At 35.1% G+C, this 20607-nt stretch overlaps 2 protein-coding genes across 3 annotated transcripts; one reads left to right on the top strand and one right to left on the bottom strand.

The window, feature by feature from the left end:
* Positions 1-1078: 1078 nt before the first annotated feature.
* On the bottom strand, positions 1079-14494 carry LOC127104641 (FRIGIDA-like protein 4b). Its single transcript, XM_051041819.1, has 3 exons — positions 14387-14494; positions 6763-7561; positions 1079-1227 (listed from the first exon to the last, which is right to left on the bottom strand). Exons 1-3 carry the CDS (start codon positions 14492-14494, stop codon positions 1079-1081), a joined length of 1056 nt encoding a protein of 351 aa, XP_050897776.1.
* Positions 14495-15475: 981 nt separating this feature from the next.
* LOC127108109 (repetitive proline-rich cell wall protein 2) lies at positions 15476-16370 on the top strand. 2 transcript variants are annotated; one of them, XM_051045522.1, is made up of 2 exons: positions 15476-15850; positions 15911-16370. In XM_051045522.1, exons 1-2 carry the CDS (start codon positions 15517-15519, stop codon positions 16141-16143), a joined length of 567 nt encoding a protein of 188 aa, XP_050901479.1. In that variant the 5' UTR covers positions 15476-15516; the 3' UTR covers positions 16144-16370. The 2 variants fall into 2 exon arrangements, with proteins under 2 accessions (XP_050901479.1, XP_050901478.1); XM_051045521.1 differs by having other exon boundaries at positions 15476-16370.
* Positions 16371-20607: the final 4237 nt, after the last annotated feature.

The following is a 20607-nucleotide window of genomic DNA, read 5'->3' as shown; positions in this document are numbered from 1 at the left end:
TACACTTACATGATTATAGTTAAGGATCATACAAACAATTGAATTTAATAAAATATATCCTATAATAAACAATCAAATTAAGAAAATGAAAGAAATCGAATTAAACAAACTAGTTTATAGGAAAAATTGAAAAGAAATTAAAATTAAACTAAAATTTATAAAAAGCTCAAAGTGGAATCTAAATACAGCAGATCGGCTCTTTGAGAATTAACTCTCCATAGAATTCGTAAACCCTATTTCTTATTTCATGAATTCTGAATGATGAAACTTAAAACTACTAATTTGTTTAAATAGAGAAAGGGGATTCAAGCCTAATAGCAACCAACCCGAAAAAATATAAAATCAGCCTAAAAAACTAAGTATTTCCTTAAGTCTGAATTGAAAATAAATTATGCGACTCTTCTGCACTCCGAATTTGCTTATAACTTCAACACAAACTTTGTAGCTTATCCTCTCATCTTTTCAAAACATATTAGAACACGTCAATCAGATTCTCGTAGCTAAGGTTATGACCTAAACATCAAAAAGGTGTAAATAACTATTTATTCAGAAAATAAGCACTTATTCAGAAAATAAGCAGAACTCAACTTAATGTTCAAAAATACATTAAGAGCAATTAAAATAATTTGAGATGTCATATGAGAGTATTAGCACTCTGAGCAAAACTCTAAATTTAAAATTCAAAATAGAACAGATAAAACAAGAACAAAACAAAACATTCAATTTCAGAGTTTTTCAGGATCACAAGGATGTTAGTGAAATTATCATTCCAAGCTTCAAGAAAAATGGTGTTAGTGATTAAATTTATATGACATTCAAAGCAAGTAAGATGACAGTTTACCAAAGATTCTTTTTAAAGCACGTCTTGAAAAGTAGCATTACCATAAGCTTGAAAAGACTCTAACATCCGCAATTGAAATATATAGACATAATAATCAAAAGGACTTTATTTGGGTTGTAACTTGACCGAGGAAAATGTGAAATATATCCTATGCATACACATGAGTGGGCTAATATCACGAGTGTCAGCCAAGGTCCATCTAATTCCCTTCTTATGTTTCTGCAATAATTTCTCTTCCTACTCAAATTCAAGCTTTGGTGAATAATATAAATATGCAGAAAGTGATTTAGGCTCTAAAGAAGGTGGTTGTTTAATGGATGGTTTGGTTGGGGCGGTCGGGATGTTGAGAGCTTCAGCTGCATAAACAAATTCATCTACAACTTCATCTATAAGAAAAATGTCAACATGCAAGGCAACCTCAATCTCAACACAAATAGAACAAAGGGCAGTGTCCGTACATGAATCACATCAGTGACATTTAATGGTATTTGGTTTTTCTAACTTGATTTACTTTCCATGCAGAACTTGTTTACTCTGATAGTGTGAATGAGAAATATGATGTGTATAGTTTTGGAGTGGTCTCTCTTGAAATTATAATGGGAAAGCATCCAGGAGAACTTGTTTCATCATTAACATTTGCATCCACTAGAAAGATTCTCCTTAAATATTTGTTAGACCACATATTAATAACAACCATTAATCAACAATCTTCTCAGAGCTTAGCTCTAATAGCAACAATATGCTTTGCTTGTATTCATTCTCATCCAAGGTGTAAAATAACAATGCAAATAGTGTGTGACAAACTTGTCACAAAAAAGTTCTCGTTAACTAAACCACATGATGAAATTTCTGTGAGGGATATGTTAAATCAAGGATTATAGAATATGGCCAAACTAACCAAGAACCTCTCTCTACTAACCACTTAATTTCCATTTTTTTACAAAATCTTTCCCAACTCTTCTACCAATTTTTCATATTTTAATTAATTAAATTCCACTAAAATCCAATTAATTAACACATTTCTCCGAAATTGCCACTCACCGGTCAAACCACCCAAAAATCACACAAAATAATATTTAATTAAATTAATTATATAAATAAATAATTCAATAAATAATTAAATAAATGACTAATTAAATTGAGTTGTTTACTTCTTTTGTGAAAGACGAGATTCTTCGCCAAAGCAAGTGGTGGTTTATTGTTAACAAATATTTCCATAGGATCTTTTTATGACATTTTTAATTATTTCAACAAGTTACTTAGCCAAATTGCATGACAAGCGTATGATATGGTGGCGAAGTACTCAGCTTCAGAGTTGATAATGTGAGTATTGGTTGCTTCTTTGACATCCAAGTGAAATCAATATCTCCTATAAAGAACACAAAGCCAGTAGTGCTTGGTGGCGAATTTGAAAATAAACATTTTGAAAATATTTTTGATGTTAATGGCATTTCCCATGATTTCTCTTGTCCTAGAATTCCACTGCAAAATGGGGTTGTAGAAAGGAAGAATAGAACTTTGCAAGAAATGACCCGCACCATGATCCGAGAGACTGATATGGATAAGCATTTTTGGGCAGAAGTAGTTAACGCATCGTGTTATATTCAGAACAGGATTTCTATTAGACCTATTATGTGTAAAACTCCCTATGAATTGTGGAAGAACAGAAATCCCAACATTCCTTACTTTCATCCTTTTGGTTGTGAATGTTTTATGTTAAACACTAAAGAAAATCTTGGCAAGTTTGAACCTAAGGCACATAAGTGTTTATTGTTAGGATACTCTGAATGCTTTAAAGGCTACAAAATCTTTAACACTGAAACACGAATTATTGAAGAATCAATTCATGTTATATTCAATGATAAGCTTGACCCTGAAAAGTCAAAGCTAGTTGAGAAATTTGCATATATGAATATTAACTTCTCAGAATATGAAGATAAAGACTCATAAGGAAAAATAAAGGATGTTGAAGAAAAAGACTCAGAAGCGACTCAATCAGAAGAAGAGTAGATCAAGAAATTCTCATTATGAAGAATTGATTGTAGGAGATAAAGACACACCCATCAAAACTCGATCTTCATTCAAACCTTTTGAAGAAACTCTTATGGGTTTGGTATCTTTGATATAGCCCACATCTATTGATGAAGCTCTTCTGGATAATGAATGGATTCTGGATATGGAAGAATAATTGAATCAATTCACTAGGAATGATGTCTGGGATCTTATTCCAAAACCAAAGGATTTTCATGTCATTTGAACTAGATGGGTTTTCAAAAACAAGCTCAATGAGAAGGGCGAAGTCGTCAGAAATAAGGCTTGACTGGTAGCACAAGGTTATAGTCAGCAAGAAGGTATAAACTATACATAATCCTTTGATCCAGTTTCCAGGTTAGAGTCTATTCGTCTTTTAATTTGGTTTGCAGTCAACATAACATCATTCTTTATCAGATGGATGTTAAAAGTGTATTCTTAAATGGATACATTTCTAAATAAGTGTATGTGCACCAACCCCCTGGTTTTGAAAGTTCTCAAAACCCATATTTTTTTTAAACTAAAAAGATCATTATATGGTCTGAAACAAGCTCCTAGAGCTTGGTATGATAGACTAAGTAACTTCCTTTTGGAAAATGATTTTATCATAGGGAAAGTGGACACAACTCTCTTTTGCAAAACCTTTAAGAATGATATTCTGGTTATGCAAATTTATGTTGATGATATTATTTTTGGTTCTGCTAATGCTTCATTGTGCAAGGATTTTGCTAAGTCAATGCAGGCAGAATTTGAAATGAGTCTGATGGGAGAACTCAAGTTCTTTAAGGGAATCCAGATTGATCTATGTTCACACTACAACAAACAAGACCTTAGACAGCGCTTTTTTTAGCCTTAGACAGCGCTTTAAAGCGCTGTCTAAACCTCCGCTGCTAAAGGTTTAGACAGCGCTTTTTTAAATCTTAAAAGCGCTGTCTAAGCCCCCCCCCCCCTTAGACAGCGCTTTGGCCAAAAGCGCTTTATAAGACCCTCTTATTTTAAATTTTTTAGGTATACCTTAGACAACGCTTTTGAAAAGCGTTGTCTAAGCCCCACCCCCTTAGACAGCGTTTTGGCCAAAAGCGCTTTCTAAGACCCTCCTATTTTAATTTTTTTAGGTATACCTTAGACAGCGCTTTTCAAAAAGCGCTGTCTAAGCCCCCCCCCCCTTAGACAGCGCTTTTGCCTAAAGCGCTTTCTAATCCCCCCTTAGACAGCGCTTTTTACAAAAGCGCTGTCTAAGGTATACGAAAATTTTTGAAGCTTTTGTTTTAAACCACATTTTTTCCAGGTTTATAAACCAGAATTTCTACCTGTTTTCAACCAGATTTTGACAGACAATTATCACATTTTATATATGCCATTTTGGCCTTTTTTCTACCAATTTTGGCTAACAAATATATATATATACCAATTCAAACCAATTTTGCCTTAAATGTATCAAAATATATACAAATTTATGTACACATTTACAAGTCATTACATATACTACAAATGTACACATTAATTACACAAATTTATGAACAAACATTGAGCTCTATCATGAATTGACACCACTCCTCTTTGATTTCGTCCACTTGATCCTTTGTATAAAATGCACACTTGAATTCCTCAAAGTACTACATAATAATATAACATATTTTGAATTAATTCCAACTATTTAATTATATGAGATATGTGTAAATATAAAAATAACTCATAAGTTAGAAATACATACATCGGTGGGAATCTTTAATCGGCCCAAAGCAAGAGTATCTCGCATAAACCTCAACATGAAATACCCGCAATCTATTTGATTACGTTGTTGAGGACACTACATATGAAAAAAAAAATATGGATTATAAATCCTAAGTTTTATCAAGTGTCATCACTAATATAATAAAAAATATGGTAATTAAAAATATACCGCCACTTTAATCCATGTAATGGAGTTGGCGCCCCTCCTTGAGGTTTGGATATCTCGTTGGGCCCGAAAAGCTTGTAGGACGCTAATAAAATAAAAATGAAGCAATTAGAACAATTCACATAAACTAAGAAAATTTTTGAACATTCTCACTTACGTGTCAATTAGGACCTTCATATCCGGGTATGTTGTCCAATCATTTCCTAACGAGTCAAGATAATACACAATTTCTCGGATAGGATTGATTGCGAGCAACAACCAATGTCCACTGTAATGATTAGGCAAATGTTAGATGGTAACTTGGAAAATAATTATAATAGATGAATTTAGAATGAAATGCTAACCCGGTATTAAACGGTATAAAAAACAACTTCTCCGCATCTTTATTGTCCATGAGGATCCGAAGAACGTACTCCGTCACGGTATCCGGTCTACTTAAGATTAAACCTAAGTTGACGGTCGCGGGTGCTAAGAATCCGAATGACACGTCCAAACCATTGGGGCGCATCAATTTGTCATACAAAAACCTAATATAAAAACATCATTAACACCTCTTTTGAAACATAAAGTAAACCGGATTAACATAAAGTAAACATCATTAACATAAGTTGTTTAATTAATAAAACAAAGTAGACCGGATTTACCTAATATATGTTGTTTCATAACATAAATTAAACATCATTAACATAAGTTGCAAATTAACATAAGTTGTTTAATTAATAAAACAAAGTAAACAAAGTAAACATCATTAACATAAGTTGTTTCATTTCTGTTCGGATTTAACCTTCGGAGTACATCCTTGTGCATTTCAACATATGGCTCAACCTCATTATTATTGTGCAGAACATACAAATGAACTTGATCCCGTTCATCCCTTGATATTGTCACAATTTTATTCCCAATTAATTTTTTTCATTCTAGTTCCTATAAATACAAGTCAAACCCTACGAGTCAAACCGTGAGTTTGCATACACTGCTATAAACCGTGCTCCCTCTTCCACTTCCTATAAATATACTTTTTTTCCCAGTAGTAAGATCTTAAGATCCTTGTTACGATTTTTCATTCCTCTACCGATTCTGCGTAGGCTCTTGAGTTTTTAAACATTGGTGTCAGGGAGGTAGACACGGCCTAGAAAAGGCCAGAGCTGAGGGGAATAACTGGTCATAGAGCATTGACAAATACCAGTATGTCGTTCGAATATATTAAAAAAATCCACTTCATAATGGTAGTCCTCCCCTCACCCATATTGCTTTTGCCTCAATTGCTAAGAAAAATATTATCATTGCTAATTTGGAATATGATGTACTGAGGAAGAGTGTATTAAAAAAACAGGCCAAAATAACATCATGTCCCTCCAAAATTTTAGGTGAAGTCCCACCACTACAGAAAGGTTTTTTTATACATAATAACCAATCGTTGAAAGGGGCTCCTTGCCTTTTAGTTATGGAAGTATATATATAGAAGCCAACAGAATTCCGATATGTTGCAAAATGCACCAAATTGACCCTATATTAGAAAAATACAATGATCGAGACTTTCTTCAATTCTCGTTTTACTTAAATGAAGAAACCAGTGTGGATAGAGGGAGGTTGTTCCTTCTCTAAGGTTCTAAGATTCTAATATATTGGCCTTAGCTAGTTTCACTGCAGGTTCAAAGTTTTGAAGCACAGCATACAAACTTCTTACAATAAGAGCAGACATAAGTCATACACGGGCAACATCTCAAAATGATAAACCAGTTCATATAATTGATTAAGAAATGGAGCCTTTTTAACACCATTCTAATAACATAGATAATTAACAGAACCTTCTACCAACATAGATAATATAATCAAAAAAACACTAAGCATATGCAAAGGTTAAAGAAAAGAAACAAACCTATCATCTTGTCACCAAATTCTAAGGAAGCAGCCAGAACCTTCTACCAACATAGATAATATAATCAAAAAAACACTAAGCATATGCAAAGGTTAAAGAAAAGAAACAAACCTATCATCTTGTCACCAAATTCTAAGGAAGCAGCCACCTTGGCCATATCCCTCCTTGAAGCAAACTCCATCACAGATTTCCTCAAATACTCATCATCGAATTTCGACCTTAACCCAAAGCACGCCACAATCTGCAAAAACATCACCATTTCAGCAGCACCCTTCTCGTGCTCCCCATCCAGCTGCTCCTTCCACAAATCCACAAGCCCCGCAGCTCTCTCCACAATCCTTCTAGAATACACACTCGATTCCGCAATCAATCCCTGAATCAAAAGCCCACAAGCCCATCTCTTATCAGTAACACCAGACTTCGCCTCAGTTTTACTCTTCAAATACTCCTCCACCGCATCCAGAACCAATCTCGGCGGGTCCACAGCCTCCTTTATCGCCACCACAATCTCCGGCCTCAGCATTACCGACTCCTTCCTCTTCGAAACCATAAACCGAAGCAACGCGGACGCGTCCATTTTCCTCGACAACGATTTAAGCGCGTCGGAGATATTGAGCGTCGACATAGGAACGGAGTTACAAAGGTCAGCAAGTGCGGCTTCCTTCTGCTCATCAATGCGTGCAGCGGCGGAGGATTCACGCTCGGGGATGGAATTCTCTTGGTTGTCGAGGGATTCTAGGGTTTCCTTGGAGCGGGATTCAAGGGATTGAAATTTCGAATCTAGGGTTTGGAGTTTCTGGGAGATTGAGTCTTGTACGGTGGAGAAATGGTTAGAGAGTGTGGTGAATAGGTCGGTGCATTTGGTGAGCGTGTTTTTGTGAGATTCTAATTCGTTGAAGAATTGATGAACCTTTTGTGGAAAGCGCTTTCTAAGGTATGTCGTAGACAGCGCTTTCCAAAAGCGCTTTCTAAACCCCCCCTTAGACAGCGCTTTTGGTTTTAATTTTTTTTTAATTTAAAGACTTTAGACAGCGCTTTATCAAAAGCGCTGACTAAGGTCTATATTTAAAAGCGCTTTCTAAAAGCGCTGTCTAAGGGGGGGTCTTAGACAGCGCTTTTAGAAAGCGCTGTCTAAGACCCCCCCTTAGACAGCGCTTTCATTATTTTTTTGGAACATTTTCCGTGTTTTATTTTAATTTTAACCTTAGACAGCGCTTTCTTTTAAAAGCGCTGTCTAAGATGCGCTGTTAAAAGTCATTTTTGGCGTAGTGTCATAAGGAACTTACATTCATCAAAACAAGTATACAAGGGAACTTCTAAAGAAGTTTAACTTGTTAGAATGCAAGCCAGCAAAGACTCCAATGTATCTTACATGCAATCTGGAGAAAGAAGAGGTAAGTAGTAAGGTAAATCAGAAGCTATTCAGAGGTATGATAGGCTCTCTCCTTTATCTAACCGCTTCTATACCTGATATTTTATTCAGTGTATGCTTATGTGCTCGCTTCCAATCAGATCCTAGGGAAACTCACTTAACTACTGTTAAGAGAAAATTTAGGAATCTGAAAGATACTACTAACCTTGGTTTGTTTTATAGAAAATCAAGTGAATATAAATTAATAGGCTATTGTGATGCTGACTATGTTGTAGATAAAATATAAAGGAAAAGTACTTATGGAAGTTGTCAATTTCTGGGAGACAATTTGATTTCATGGTCCAGCAAGAGATAATCTACAATTACGCTTTCAACAGCCGAAGCTGAGTATATTGCAGCTTCTGAATGTAACACTCATATACTCTAGATGAAGAGTCAATTGGAAGATTATCAGATATTTGAGAGTAACATTCCTATTCTCTGTGATAATAATTATGCTATTTGTTTGTCTAAGAATCCTATCTTGCATTCTAGGACTAAGCATATTGAAATTAAACATCACTTCTTACGTGACTATGTCCTAAAGGGTATTTTTCACTTAAAATTTGTTGATACAGAACATCTGTGGGATGATATCTTTACAAAACTCCTTGTTGAAGATAGATTTATTTTCATTCTGAAAAACTATTTATGGACTATTATCCATAATGAAAAGATGAATTTCAGAATGTTAAGCTTCCAGAACTCTTGATTAGGTTCTGAGAATTTATTTGTTGATTCTGAGACATGAGCTTTCTGAAGTGAGGAAGTTTCATGAATCAGAAAGGTTCTGATCAGAAGCAATCTTATCGATTTATCTTCTTGATTTTGAACAGTTGTTGCATTAAATGATTGTCGTTTTGTTTGATAACATGTGGTTCTAAATGGTGACAACTGTCCCACTTCCTGAGCATGCATGATGTTAGCATGACACATTGGGTTTCATATTTCTTGGAATTAGGTTAAAATATTTTACACTTCCACTTATGTCTGTGTATTTTTTAACTTGTCTTCATTGCAATTTTTTTAATAAACCCACATCACTCACATTTTCACACTACGCACACTTTACTCTCACACTTTCTTCTTTCAAAATTTCGAACACCTTTTCTGTAATTGTTCTTCTTCATCTTCAACATCCTTCAATGGATGATCAAAAACAACAACAACAACAAACTCAACCTCAATCTTCTCCCCAGTCATTCTCCGAGAAGAACTCTTCTCCCTCAAAGGAAGAAATCAGTGGTAGTAGTATCCCATCAGAAAACTATCCTATCTTCACCAAGATCGATCCTTGGAAGTTTTGGTGTAGTACATGGAAATCTGTCTCGAAGATAATATTGATTCGTTGGTGGATCCCTTCAATTTACCAGATGACTACCCGCTGTTCCGCCGCCTCCTTCGCCATAAAACCCTTAGTATTCTATAGTCTCTTCACTTGTGTGTTTTTACTTTGTCTAAGTGTGTTTGTTCTTTTTTTGTTTGTTTGAGTACTTTTTGTATTTTTATTCTATTTTTAGTATTTCTGTCTTTGTAATATGATTGTACTTTTTTCTGCCTTCTGGCACTATTTAATGAAATCATGTTTGTTTCTTTCCATTATTTTTTTGTCTATGTCTTTTTGATTAATGACAAAGGGGGAGAAACATATTTAGGGGGAAAATCGTAATTGATTTCGACATACCTATATTCTTGAATCAGAACCGAAACATTTTTTAATGTTTCTGATAACAACTACTTCAAAGAATAATTTGTTAATTGTCTTGCAGGGATAAGTTCAAACATCAGAAGCTCTTGAAGTTTTTCAGATCAGAACTTAAGTTACTAATTTCTGAAGAAATTGTCTACTCTCTGAGTCTGAAGCTTTAACTTTGTTTTTTGAGAAAGATTTCAACCAAGAATCAGAACCAGGCATCACGTTTTGAATAATTGAAAATTTTGCATTAAATTCTGAGGAATTGTAAATTCCATGGTAATCAGAATTGGCAATAAAGCTCTTTAATAAGAATTTGTAACTAGGTTTTGAAATCTCTTTTAGAGATTCAAAGAGAATTTCCAAGAGAACCAGGCTTTGAAGCTTCTTAAAAAAAGTTCAACCAAGCCTCTGAAGTGAAGTTCATCAGAATGTTGAGTTTGACAACCAGTGCTTTGGATAAGTTCAAGAAACTTCTGAAGACAAACCAGATTCTGATGGAAGATCATTCAGGTACTTCAAAAAGGTTAATCATGGAAATGTTTATTCATTCTGATTTTATCTTTTTAAGATTATACATCTCAGGGGGAGCTTTGTGCTTCTGTAAGTTGTATCATTCTACGATTATCCTATACAAAATTGTTCATCAAAATACATGTTTTTGTCATCATAAAAAAGGGGGAGATTGTTAGAACATGATTTGGTTCTGCATCTATACCTTGAGTTTTGATGATAACAATGTTGTATTTATGGAGAACAATTTTGCTACCCTAATGGTTTGTTATTTTGTAGCTTTAACAGCTAGTTCTGATTCTGAGTATATGGCATGCAACATCATCAGTTTCTAAACATTGTGTTCCAAATTATGCTTTTGTGCTAATCATGAGAAGTCCTGAAAGATATCAAGTTGTTGCTGCAATGTTCTTTCTGCTTCTATGTTGATTCACTCCTAAGAAGTTTATGAAGAGACACTATGTTGTTGCTACAATATTCTCTAGACTTCTACTTCTGGACGTGACTCTGATCGTCAAGCTTCTGAAGAATGGCAAGCTTATGAAGTTTTGTTACTTAGCTAAAGATTCTGAAGATCTCAAGCCAGGCGTTGAGGTTATCAAGGTTCTGACTGAAGATTCAGAAGATACTGAAGATATCAATCCAGACTGCTGATGTTGTCAAGGTTCTGACTGAAGATTATGAAGTTTCTGAATCCAGCTGTATGTTTCTTCATTTCATACTTCATCAACTTACATCAGAAGCCAATGAATTTGAAGATAAGATCAAAATGGATACGTGATCAAATAGTACATAGTACAAATAAAATATTCCTTCCACTACCTGATATCGTGGGAAAATGACAGTATTATATATCATATTTGTCACTGATTTTTTGAGCGAATGACTGTATGTTATATCACTCCTTTCACCAATCCAACAGTGGACAACTGCTCTATTTGGTATCCCCATTTGGCCCTCCAACGGTCTCCTTTCTTATGATATATAAGTGGAACTTTGAGACTTGAAGAAATGTTATTGTGAGACTACATTATTTGAGAAGTCTGTTTCTACGTGAAAAGTTGTCAATTTTGTACACATTTTTCTTTAAGTGTTTTGTATTTCATTTGTGTAAAATCTGCTTATATAGATGCATCTTGTAACACAAAACCTTTGATTCAAACTTTTTATTTGTGATTCCTTAAGGAGACTAGGGTATAGTCGGATTCTTGAGAAGACAAAGAAGGTTATTTTTTGTGATTATTATAATCGATTGATATAGTGAATTAAGTCCTTGTGTATAAGGCAAAATCACCTTGGCGGGTGGACGAGAATAACTTTGAGTTTCAAGCGAACCAGGATAAAAATGCTTGTGTTTTTATCTCTTTGTTCTTAGTATTTAAGTGGTTTCCTTGAGTTGGTAAAAAACTTTTGTTTTTAAAACCCAATTCAAACCCCCAATTTCTTGTGTTTTTCGCACCTTCAAGTTTTTTTTAAGGATTCATTGAACTACCCGACTTTGAGACCATGTTGAAATGTTCCTACTTGAATTGTTTCTTCAATGAACCTTATCAGATGTCCTCTGAGAGATTCTAAATACCCTTTTCGGATGTTAAATAAACTAGTAGTCGACACTTTTCTATGTTTTCTTGCTGAAAAGTGTTGTACCATGTTTTTAGTTAAATCCTGGTAGCTAACGACCGAGAGTCCAGGTAAACTCATATACCATCACATGCCTCACTCTTTAAAGGTCCCAACCATGAGTTTAGTTTTAAGGGAGTCGGAAGCCCATATTATTTCCATCTGATTATTGATCACAATAATATGCTCCCGAGAGTCGGTTTTACCATCAAAAGCTACCAACGACGATGGTTTGAAGTTCTCTGGAACTTAATCATCCCAAATTTCCATAGAAAAAGGTTGGAAATCCAGAGGCTCCCCCTCTGTGTCCCTATCCCGTTGACTCTGTGCTTGTAAAACATGAATACTATCTTGCAAGGTTTCATTATGGATGATCTACAGATGGTCGCCGGTCTTCTTATGGATGATCTGACTTATTGGTCGACCTCTCTTTGATCTAGTATGACGGTCAGATACAGACGGCGTTCCTTGAGAAACCGATCTCTTTGAACTTTGACTAGAGCTTGGACAACTCTTCTCGTCCATCATTTGCTTCGTAACAAGGATGTTGGGCGTGAAATGTTGTTCCGGCCTCAGAGATTTTCCCGTCAGCTGATCCAATTTGAGCGATGTTTCCTATGGAATGTTATTTTTGTGCTCAGATGCCCATACTCTCTATCTGATGCCCCAAGGCGGACCTTCATGGATAAGACTAGACCAAGGGATAATGAGAACACCAGATCTAGCCTGAGGTAGGCTCGTCCACTGAGCATAGTTCCTTTGCTACCTATAGAAGTTGCCTTAGAACTTGGTCTATGTTCGACATTACCTATGAACTTGTATTATTTGTGATGTCTCTGCAGTAAGTAACCTAGTTCCGGTGGAAAGTAAGGGAGATGTTAGATCAGAGGATTAACTGCGAAATTCCGACATGACCTTCATTGAATTTGCCTTCAGACTCTGACGTAAACCTAGACCTGAGTCTCAAATCCTTCCTTTTGTTACTTTACATAGTTCTCTAGAAAATCCGAGATATGGATTTCTAAGAATCGCGACTGAGATGATATCAGTTGGATCGACTATGATAGATCTCCCTGTTCGTTTCTGAGCGTTTCTCAATTCTGATATCTAAGGAAGTTGCAAACAATGAAGTTAGAAAGCGACCATGAATTCATGAAAATAGTCAAAATGGGAAGTCAGTTTCTTATTGATTTTGGGACCAAAGGAGCTTGCGGATTGGTAAGTCAGAGATTACATTTGAAATCAAAGGAATCGAAAGTCTATTCACACATACGACGTCACTGTTCCGTTCAGGAACCATAAATGGATGTAGTTGGAAAACTAATGATCTTGAATGATGGCTCCGATCTCCTTTACGATGGCGCGAGATGGACATGCATGGTTATCACTCCAACGCCACAATAAGTTAAATATTTAAGATGAGTGTAGTGAAAAGTGGAGATTAGAGATTGTCCGTTTCTCTTAGTGTGTGAACTGATTTTTTACCTTGGGTTAAGTGGAGTGAATTTGAGATGGATTAAGTCTTAATCGTTTAAGACTTTGGCCGGTTTATAACAGATGCCATAGCCAACTTTTCTTTTCCTCCACCATAAATTTCAAGCACTCTACCTCTCTGGTATTGATCAATGTTTTGAAGGTCCTATTCTTTGCAATGGTGACTTTAAGACATTGATATTGATATGACCAAATAGTTCAAAGGCATAATTATTTATGATTACAAAGAAGCCTTTCCCTATAAGTTGGCCAACACTTAGTAGATTTCACTGCATTCCCGTTAAAATAGCACAACCCTAATGATTGAAGATCTTCCATCATTCCTTCTGATCACCATGTTCCTACTTCCTCAAACCTATAACATTCTACTTTATACTAACCTCACCTTGCTCTTTCTTGTACTATCAAACTTAACCAACCAGTTCTTGTGGTCTTTCATATGATTTGAAAAACATGTATCTAGGAACCATGATCTTTCTTTATGTTGATCTTCTAACACTACAACTATGAATACTACAAATTCATCATCTAAATCATCTTGAACTATTTTAGCTTCATGATGATCAATATATTAAACCTTCTGATTTCTTTTATTGTACCATCAATCTGAGGCATAATGACCTCATCTTTCATATTTATAGCATCAAATATGCTTCTTGTCCTTGCTTCGGGTCTTTTGTTGGTTGAATTTTGATGTATGTCCTCTTTTCTTGAAAGATCCGGGTTTATCATCAAACCTAGTATTTTTAGAGCTTGAACTTGTATATTTCTTGAGTTTCTCTTGAATCTTTCTATTTTTGTGCATTTCAAAGCCACCATTCTTCTTGGAAGTTCAAGCTTAAAGAGCTTGACCTGACTCTTGCACTATCTTTCTTTCGATTCTCAACTCATGTGCTTCTAGAGACCCTATAAAAAATTACATCCTCATAATTGCTAATGTGTCAGATTCTTGTATAGTATATCACATAGTCAAAATGACTATGAGAAGTGAGTGTCCTTATCACCTTTTCAATCATCATTTTCTTTGTCATCACTTCACAATAATTTTTCATCGTGTGAACCAAACCTTGAATCTTTGATACATAGGCGATAACTTTTTCATTCTTCTCCATTTGTAACGAGTCATGCTATATTCTTAGAGATTTCAAACTTAACACTTTTCACTTTGTCACACCTTCACAATATTTGATCAAGATGTCTCATGGCTCCTTTGCATTCTAATCATGAAAAAATTTATCAAAATTTCCAGCACCTACTAATGCTTATAGAATTGTAATCTTTCTTCTTCTCTTTCTTATAAACATGTTTTTGTGTTTAAGTTGCATTTGCCTATGTTCTTGAACTCCATTTGAAACTATTTCGAATGTCTTTTGATAGCCAAATAAAACATTCATTTGTTTGTGTGAGTTTTGATAGCCAAATAAAGCATTCATTTGTTTGTGTTATCTCCCTCAATTGTTATCATCAAGGAGTGGAAATGTCTTTGGAATGCCATTATCACCTTATCATCTTTACGTAGTTTATAAAACTCAAATCCCATCAAATTTTAGTCAAAGCTATGTTTTCACCAAGACAAATGAGTAGGTGAAAGGGTACATAGTTAGGAAAAGTAAAGTGGAAAACAACAAAGCATTATTTTCTATAGCCAAAATATTTGCGATTTGCATATATATATATTTCATTCATTACGAATTTACCGTGGAATACATGAACTAGTAGTTAGTTTTGAATCTTTCAAATGGAAAATTTAATCCATCAATTATAAATATAAATTTACCAATGTGACAGAATTTCACGTATTTTTTTTCTTCATATTATTATAAGATCTGTACAATCTTGTACTTGTACCAAATCTCCATTAGTCAATACATATTTTGCATATATTATTATTGATCGTGTCGGTGTGTTAAAAATGTTATCATGAAACAACTTGTCCTTGCAAATTCAAACTTCGCAGCATAAGAAAACAAAATGGTAGGTAACAAAAACTATTGACTTTTGATACAAGAGATTGCCAAGTCATTACCGATAAGATTGAGACATGCAGCTGTGAGTGGAATCAGTAAGACCATGAGTAGTATAAAAGCAAGTAGTGACTCTTGTGTTTCATGCACCAAACTCAAAAGTCACTAACATGGCTTCCTTAAGCTTCTTAGTGTTGCTTCTTCTTGCTCTTATCATTCCACAGGGGTTTGCCAACTATGAGAAACCTCCCGTCTATCAACCACCAGTGTACAATCCACCAATCGAGAAGCCTCCAGTTTATAAGCCACCAGTTGAACACCCGCCAATTTACAAGCCACCAGTTGAGAAACCACCTGTGTACAAGCCACCTGTGTACAAGCCTCCAGTCTACAAGCCACCTGTAGAGAAACCACCAGTTTATCAGCCACCAGTTGAAAAGCCTCCGGTTTATAAGCCACCTGTCTACAAACCACCCGTCGAGAAGCCTCCAGTTTATAAGCCACCTGTCTACAAACCGCCCGTCGAGAAGCCTCCAGTTTACAAGCCTCCAGTTTATAAGCCACCTGTCTACAAACCACCCGTCGAGAAGCCTCCAGTTTACAAGCCTCCAGTTTACAAGCCACCTGTGTATAAGCCACCTGTCGAAAAGCCTCCGGTGTATGAGCCACCAGTAGAGAAACCTCCGGTCTACAAGCCACCAGTTTATAAACACCCTATCTATAAGCCACATGTAGAAACACCTCCGGTTTATAAGCCACCAGTTAGGGCGCCACCATATTACACACCTCCATACTAGAAACCACCTCTCAATCCAAGTACTTGTGTCTAGAAAATACTATTAAGAATATATGTTAAATAAGAGAGAGATGTAAAGTTTATAAAGCAAGGAATATAGATATTCTTGTAATCTTCATTTCAATCCTTTGTTTACAATGCTATTGCCAAGACAAGAATGTGAAGTGTAAAACGGAGAAAGAAAGTTGTGCTTTTGTTCTCCATATTATGAATAAGAATATTGTGTTTTAGTTGTTGTGTTGTTATTCTTTAACTAAAGACTAAATTATCATTTTGATTCTTAAAATTTCTCTGCTGGACAAATACATTTTACTGAACTAGCAGGGAAAAAAAATAAGCAAGCACTCCTACCTATTACAAAGTTTGCTATAGCAGAAACAAATGAAACGCTAGAAACATAACTTTGAAACAGCACCAAAACACCCGGTAAAATATATGCAGATAACAATGAATAAAGAGCAAGTCCGACGTATCAATAATTTGGGCCACATATCCATGCATCAGGTCGAATAGTGTCGACGTGAGCAAATCTAAATATCACATTGGTTAAAAGATAGAGGTTATAAAAGATTTATATAGAGTAACACCCTTCGGCCTTCACCATACAAATCTGTTTTGTATGGATGAATTTTAGAAAGTACTAGTACTTTGCAAGAGGATCATCTAGTTAGTCTTGTGATTCCACAAGTGTAAGCTTAATATAACCAGTTCATTGTGCTTCTGCAGACTGAATTTTATAGTCACAATAGCTTATTCTGCTTCTGCAGACTGAATTTTGCTTCCAATATCTCCATGCAAGAAGCACATTATCCAAGAAAATAGAAAAAAAAACAGAGGTGGATTTTCGAGACACCTGAAAACTTCCCCAATTTGCATCAACATATGTAGTGACAACCTTTTTATGTGTGTTGGGAATAGGATTCCAGATTCATGGAGTGTCCTTCAGATTCTACAATAAGTGGTGAACATATTGCAGATGAGGAATGCGAGGGGAAGTCATGAATTAACTGAGTTTGTTCAGTGAAAAAGTGATGCGAGATCTTGATATCGTCAAATACTTCAGTCTTCTAGTGAATTTTCTGTTTAAAGAGAAACGACAGATCTTGCTATTGTCAACTACATCACTCAATCAATCAATCTTCTATATAAAGAGGGTTTAGGAAGTAGCTTACCTATATTGTTATTTTTAAATGAATGTTTGGTTTTATAGGCCCACTCATTTGCTTAGCCTCATTAATTTATTGACGCAATCGGAATCATAAAGGATTAGCAAGCGACAAATCTAGAATAAAAACATAGGATTGTAAACACAAAACGTTTATGATAAACTTTGGAATCCACCGGATAAAGAAAATACCGAATTTTATTATATCAAAAGATGATATTTGACTCACGCCAAAAGTGTTTAAATACATAAGCAAAGAAACCATAATAGACTTTAAATACAAAACAGAAACAAAATAGAAAAAAGAAATTCTAATGGACTTTTAATCCAAAACAAAAATAAAATAAAAAATTGCAGAAAATATTAAAATGTTGTTTTTGGACCTGAAACAAATTTAGATGACTTAAAAAGCCTTCCTACATCAGTCTCATCCATCTCTGAATAACTCAACCCCGAGTTTTCTTCTTGATAAATAGTCTCATCTGCTTGATATTCATGAATGTCAACAACATTGAAAGTATTTGATATATTCATGAAATCCGGAAGAACTACTACATAAGCCATTGTCATTGATCTTTCGGGTAAGTATGAATGAGCCACAATCAGATTACACACCTTGTTATTTATAAAATAGTGTGTTTTAAACGAATTCTTGCATTGCTCCTCATTTTTATGCTAGTAGAATTCTATGTAAAATAAAATTTACCCTCTCATCATATTCTTCCTCTGCAAACTTAACAGATGCATATTCATCCTTCACAACTGCATGTACTTCTATTTCCTCTTCCTCTACCTCTTCCCTTTCTTCTGCAGCAACAATGACTCTCCTTGTTGGACAAACATTTGATATGTGACCTCTTCCATTACAACGATAACACATGTCCCTAGTGAGTTTAGCATATGGATTATTTTTCCTCTGGACTGGTGCTTTACCCTGCTACATATCGATAGGGTTGCTAGCCCCCTTATTTCAAGGTTGGAATCCCTGGTTGTTGCACTCTTTTCCTTGTCAGATACTGATTCAAAGTTATTTTGGGGAGAATACATAAAAGATGAGAAATTTCGAGGGGATTTATCCATTAGTTCTGCCTTTAAATCTAGATTGGATACCTCAGTTACGGTTTATACAGTTTGTAAATCCATCTTCTTATGCAAGGATCTCTTTAGAGCACTGATGTATCGAGCCACTTTTTGGCTCTCTTATTCCCCTAATTCATTACGCTCAGAAAAATGCTGGAACTCAGATGTGTATTCAGTTGCAATTATCTTGCCCTGAACACAGTCAATATACATCTTATAAAGAATTTGTTCATAATCCTCCGGTAAAAACCGCTTCAACATAAATTATTTCATTCTTCACCAAGATCTGATTGGTGTCTTCCTTTGCCTTTGCATTTGAACAACAAGTTTATCCCACCAAACAACAATACTCTTCAGCCTAATCGCCACCATCTTAACTTGCTTGTTCTTATGTACACTCATAACATCGAAGAACCTGTCAACTTTGATTTTCCAATCCATAAACTCCTCCATTCCCATCGTTCCATAGAATAATGGAATATTAGCATTCACTCGATAATCATGGTTATGTCGATTCTCATGATTTACTACCTCTTCATCATAGGGTTCTTCTTCTTCAGAACTCAAATTTTCAGCAATAACAACACGATGATTGTTGACATCCCGTGAAACCCTAAAATGTTCTCCACCTCTGTCTATTTGTTGATTCCCGTTGTTGTTAGTATTGTTCATCTTATTTTCTAGATTCATCATCTATTTATTCAAAGCACTTAGAGCCACGGTAAAAGTTGTGGTAATTCCCTCAAGATTTTCTCTGGTTACCGGTTGGTCTCTCATGGTTGATTAAGTTACAAAAAGAAACAAGGGAAAAACATGCCCCGTTGCCGCCTTCGCAGTCGGAATCACAAAGGATTAGCAAGCGCTAATCCTAAAATGAGTACACAGGATTGCAAGCGCAAAACCTGTCACATAAACTCTAGAAGCCACTAGATAAAGAAAATATTGAATTTTATTATATCCAAAGTGTTCATTGACTCACAAAAAGTATTTAAATATATAAGTAAAGAAACCCTAACGGCTTTTAATCCAAAACAAACATAATTAAAATGGTTAAAAAAAGCCCTAATGGACTCTTAATCTAAAACATAAATAAAATAAAATAAAATAAAATATGTAAAATATTAAAATATTGTTTTGGGGCCTGAAACAAATTCGGATGGCTTAAAAAGTCTTCCTATATCACTTGTGTCCTCAAAAAGTTGAAAGTCATACTTCCTTTGGCATAAATAGGTATCTTTAATGTACTTAGTTATTTCAATTCCTAAGTAATACTTCAATTATCCAATAGCTTTTAACTTGAAATGGAGTGCCAACATGATTTGAATTGACCTAATGAGGACATTATTTTGACTATAAATTACTAGGTCATTGACATGAACCAATAAAAAAAATTAGACTATCTCCATATCATCTAGTGAACAAGTAATTGTCAGCTAATAATGTAGATGAAAGTTTTTGAAATCATTACCTATATGCTTATCTTAAACCATATAGGTACTTTTACATATATCATTCACCATGCTCCCCATTTTTACACTACGCCAAAAAGGTTTTTTAACAGCGCATCTTAGACAGCGCTTTTAAAAGAAAGCGCTGTCTAAGGTTAAAATAAAAATAAAACACGGAAAATGTTCTAAAAAAATAATGAAAGCGCTGTCTAAGGGGGGGTCTTAGACAGCGCTTTTAGAAAGCGCTGTCTAAGACCCCCCCTTAGACAGCGCTTTTAGAAAGCGCTTTTAAATATAGACCTTAGTCAGCGCTTTTGAGAAAGCGCTGTTTAAAGTCTTTCAATTAAAAAAAAAATTAAAACCAAAAGCGCTGTCTAAGGTGGGGGTTTAGAAAGAGCTTTTGGAAAGCGCTGTCTAAGGCATATCTTAGAAAGCGCTTTCCACAAAAGCGCTGTCTAAGGTCTAATTAAAATTAAATTTCAAACTTCTATTTTCGTTCTCAGTTCTTTTTGTTTTCCCTCCTGCGATTAAACCCCTCCAGCGAACCCTAACAGCGTACGAGAATACATTGTAATCATTCGGTTTCAATACCAGAAAGTGTTTGAAGAATCGGTTTCAGAACGTCATTTCTACTGCGGTATGTTCTTCATTTCTGCATTTTTTCATTTCTGATTCAGTTCGTCATTTCTACTGCGTTTTGTTCGTCATTTCTTAACATTTTCATTCATTTGGTTTCAGGCATTGCAAGTGTTTGAAGAATATTTCATTTCTG

The sequence above is a fragment of the Lathyrus oleraceus genome, chromosome 7, assembly GCF_024323335.1.
Source record: "Lathyrus oleraceus cultivar Zhongwan6 chromosome 7, CAAS_Psat_ZW6_1.0, whole genome shotgun sequence".
NCBI classification, from domain to species: Eukaryota; Viridiplantae; Streptophyta; class Magnoliopsida; order Fabales; family Fabaceae; genus Lathyrus; species Lathyrus oleraceus.
The sequence above is the reverse complement of the archived record's forward strand: the minus strand, read 5'-3'. Positions and strand labels throughout refer to the sequence as shown.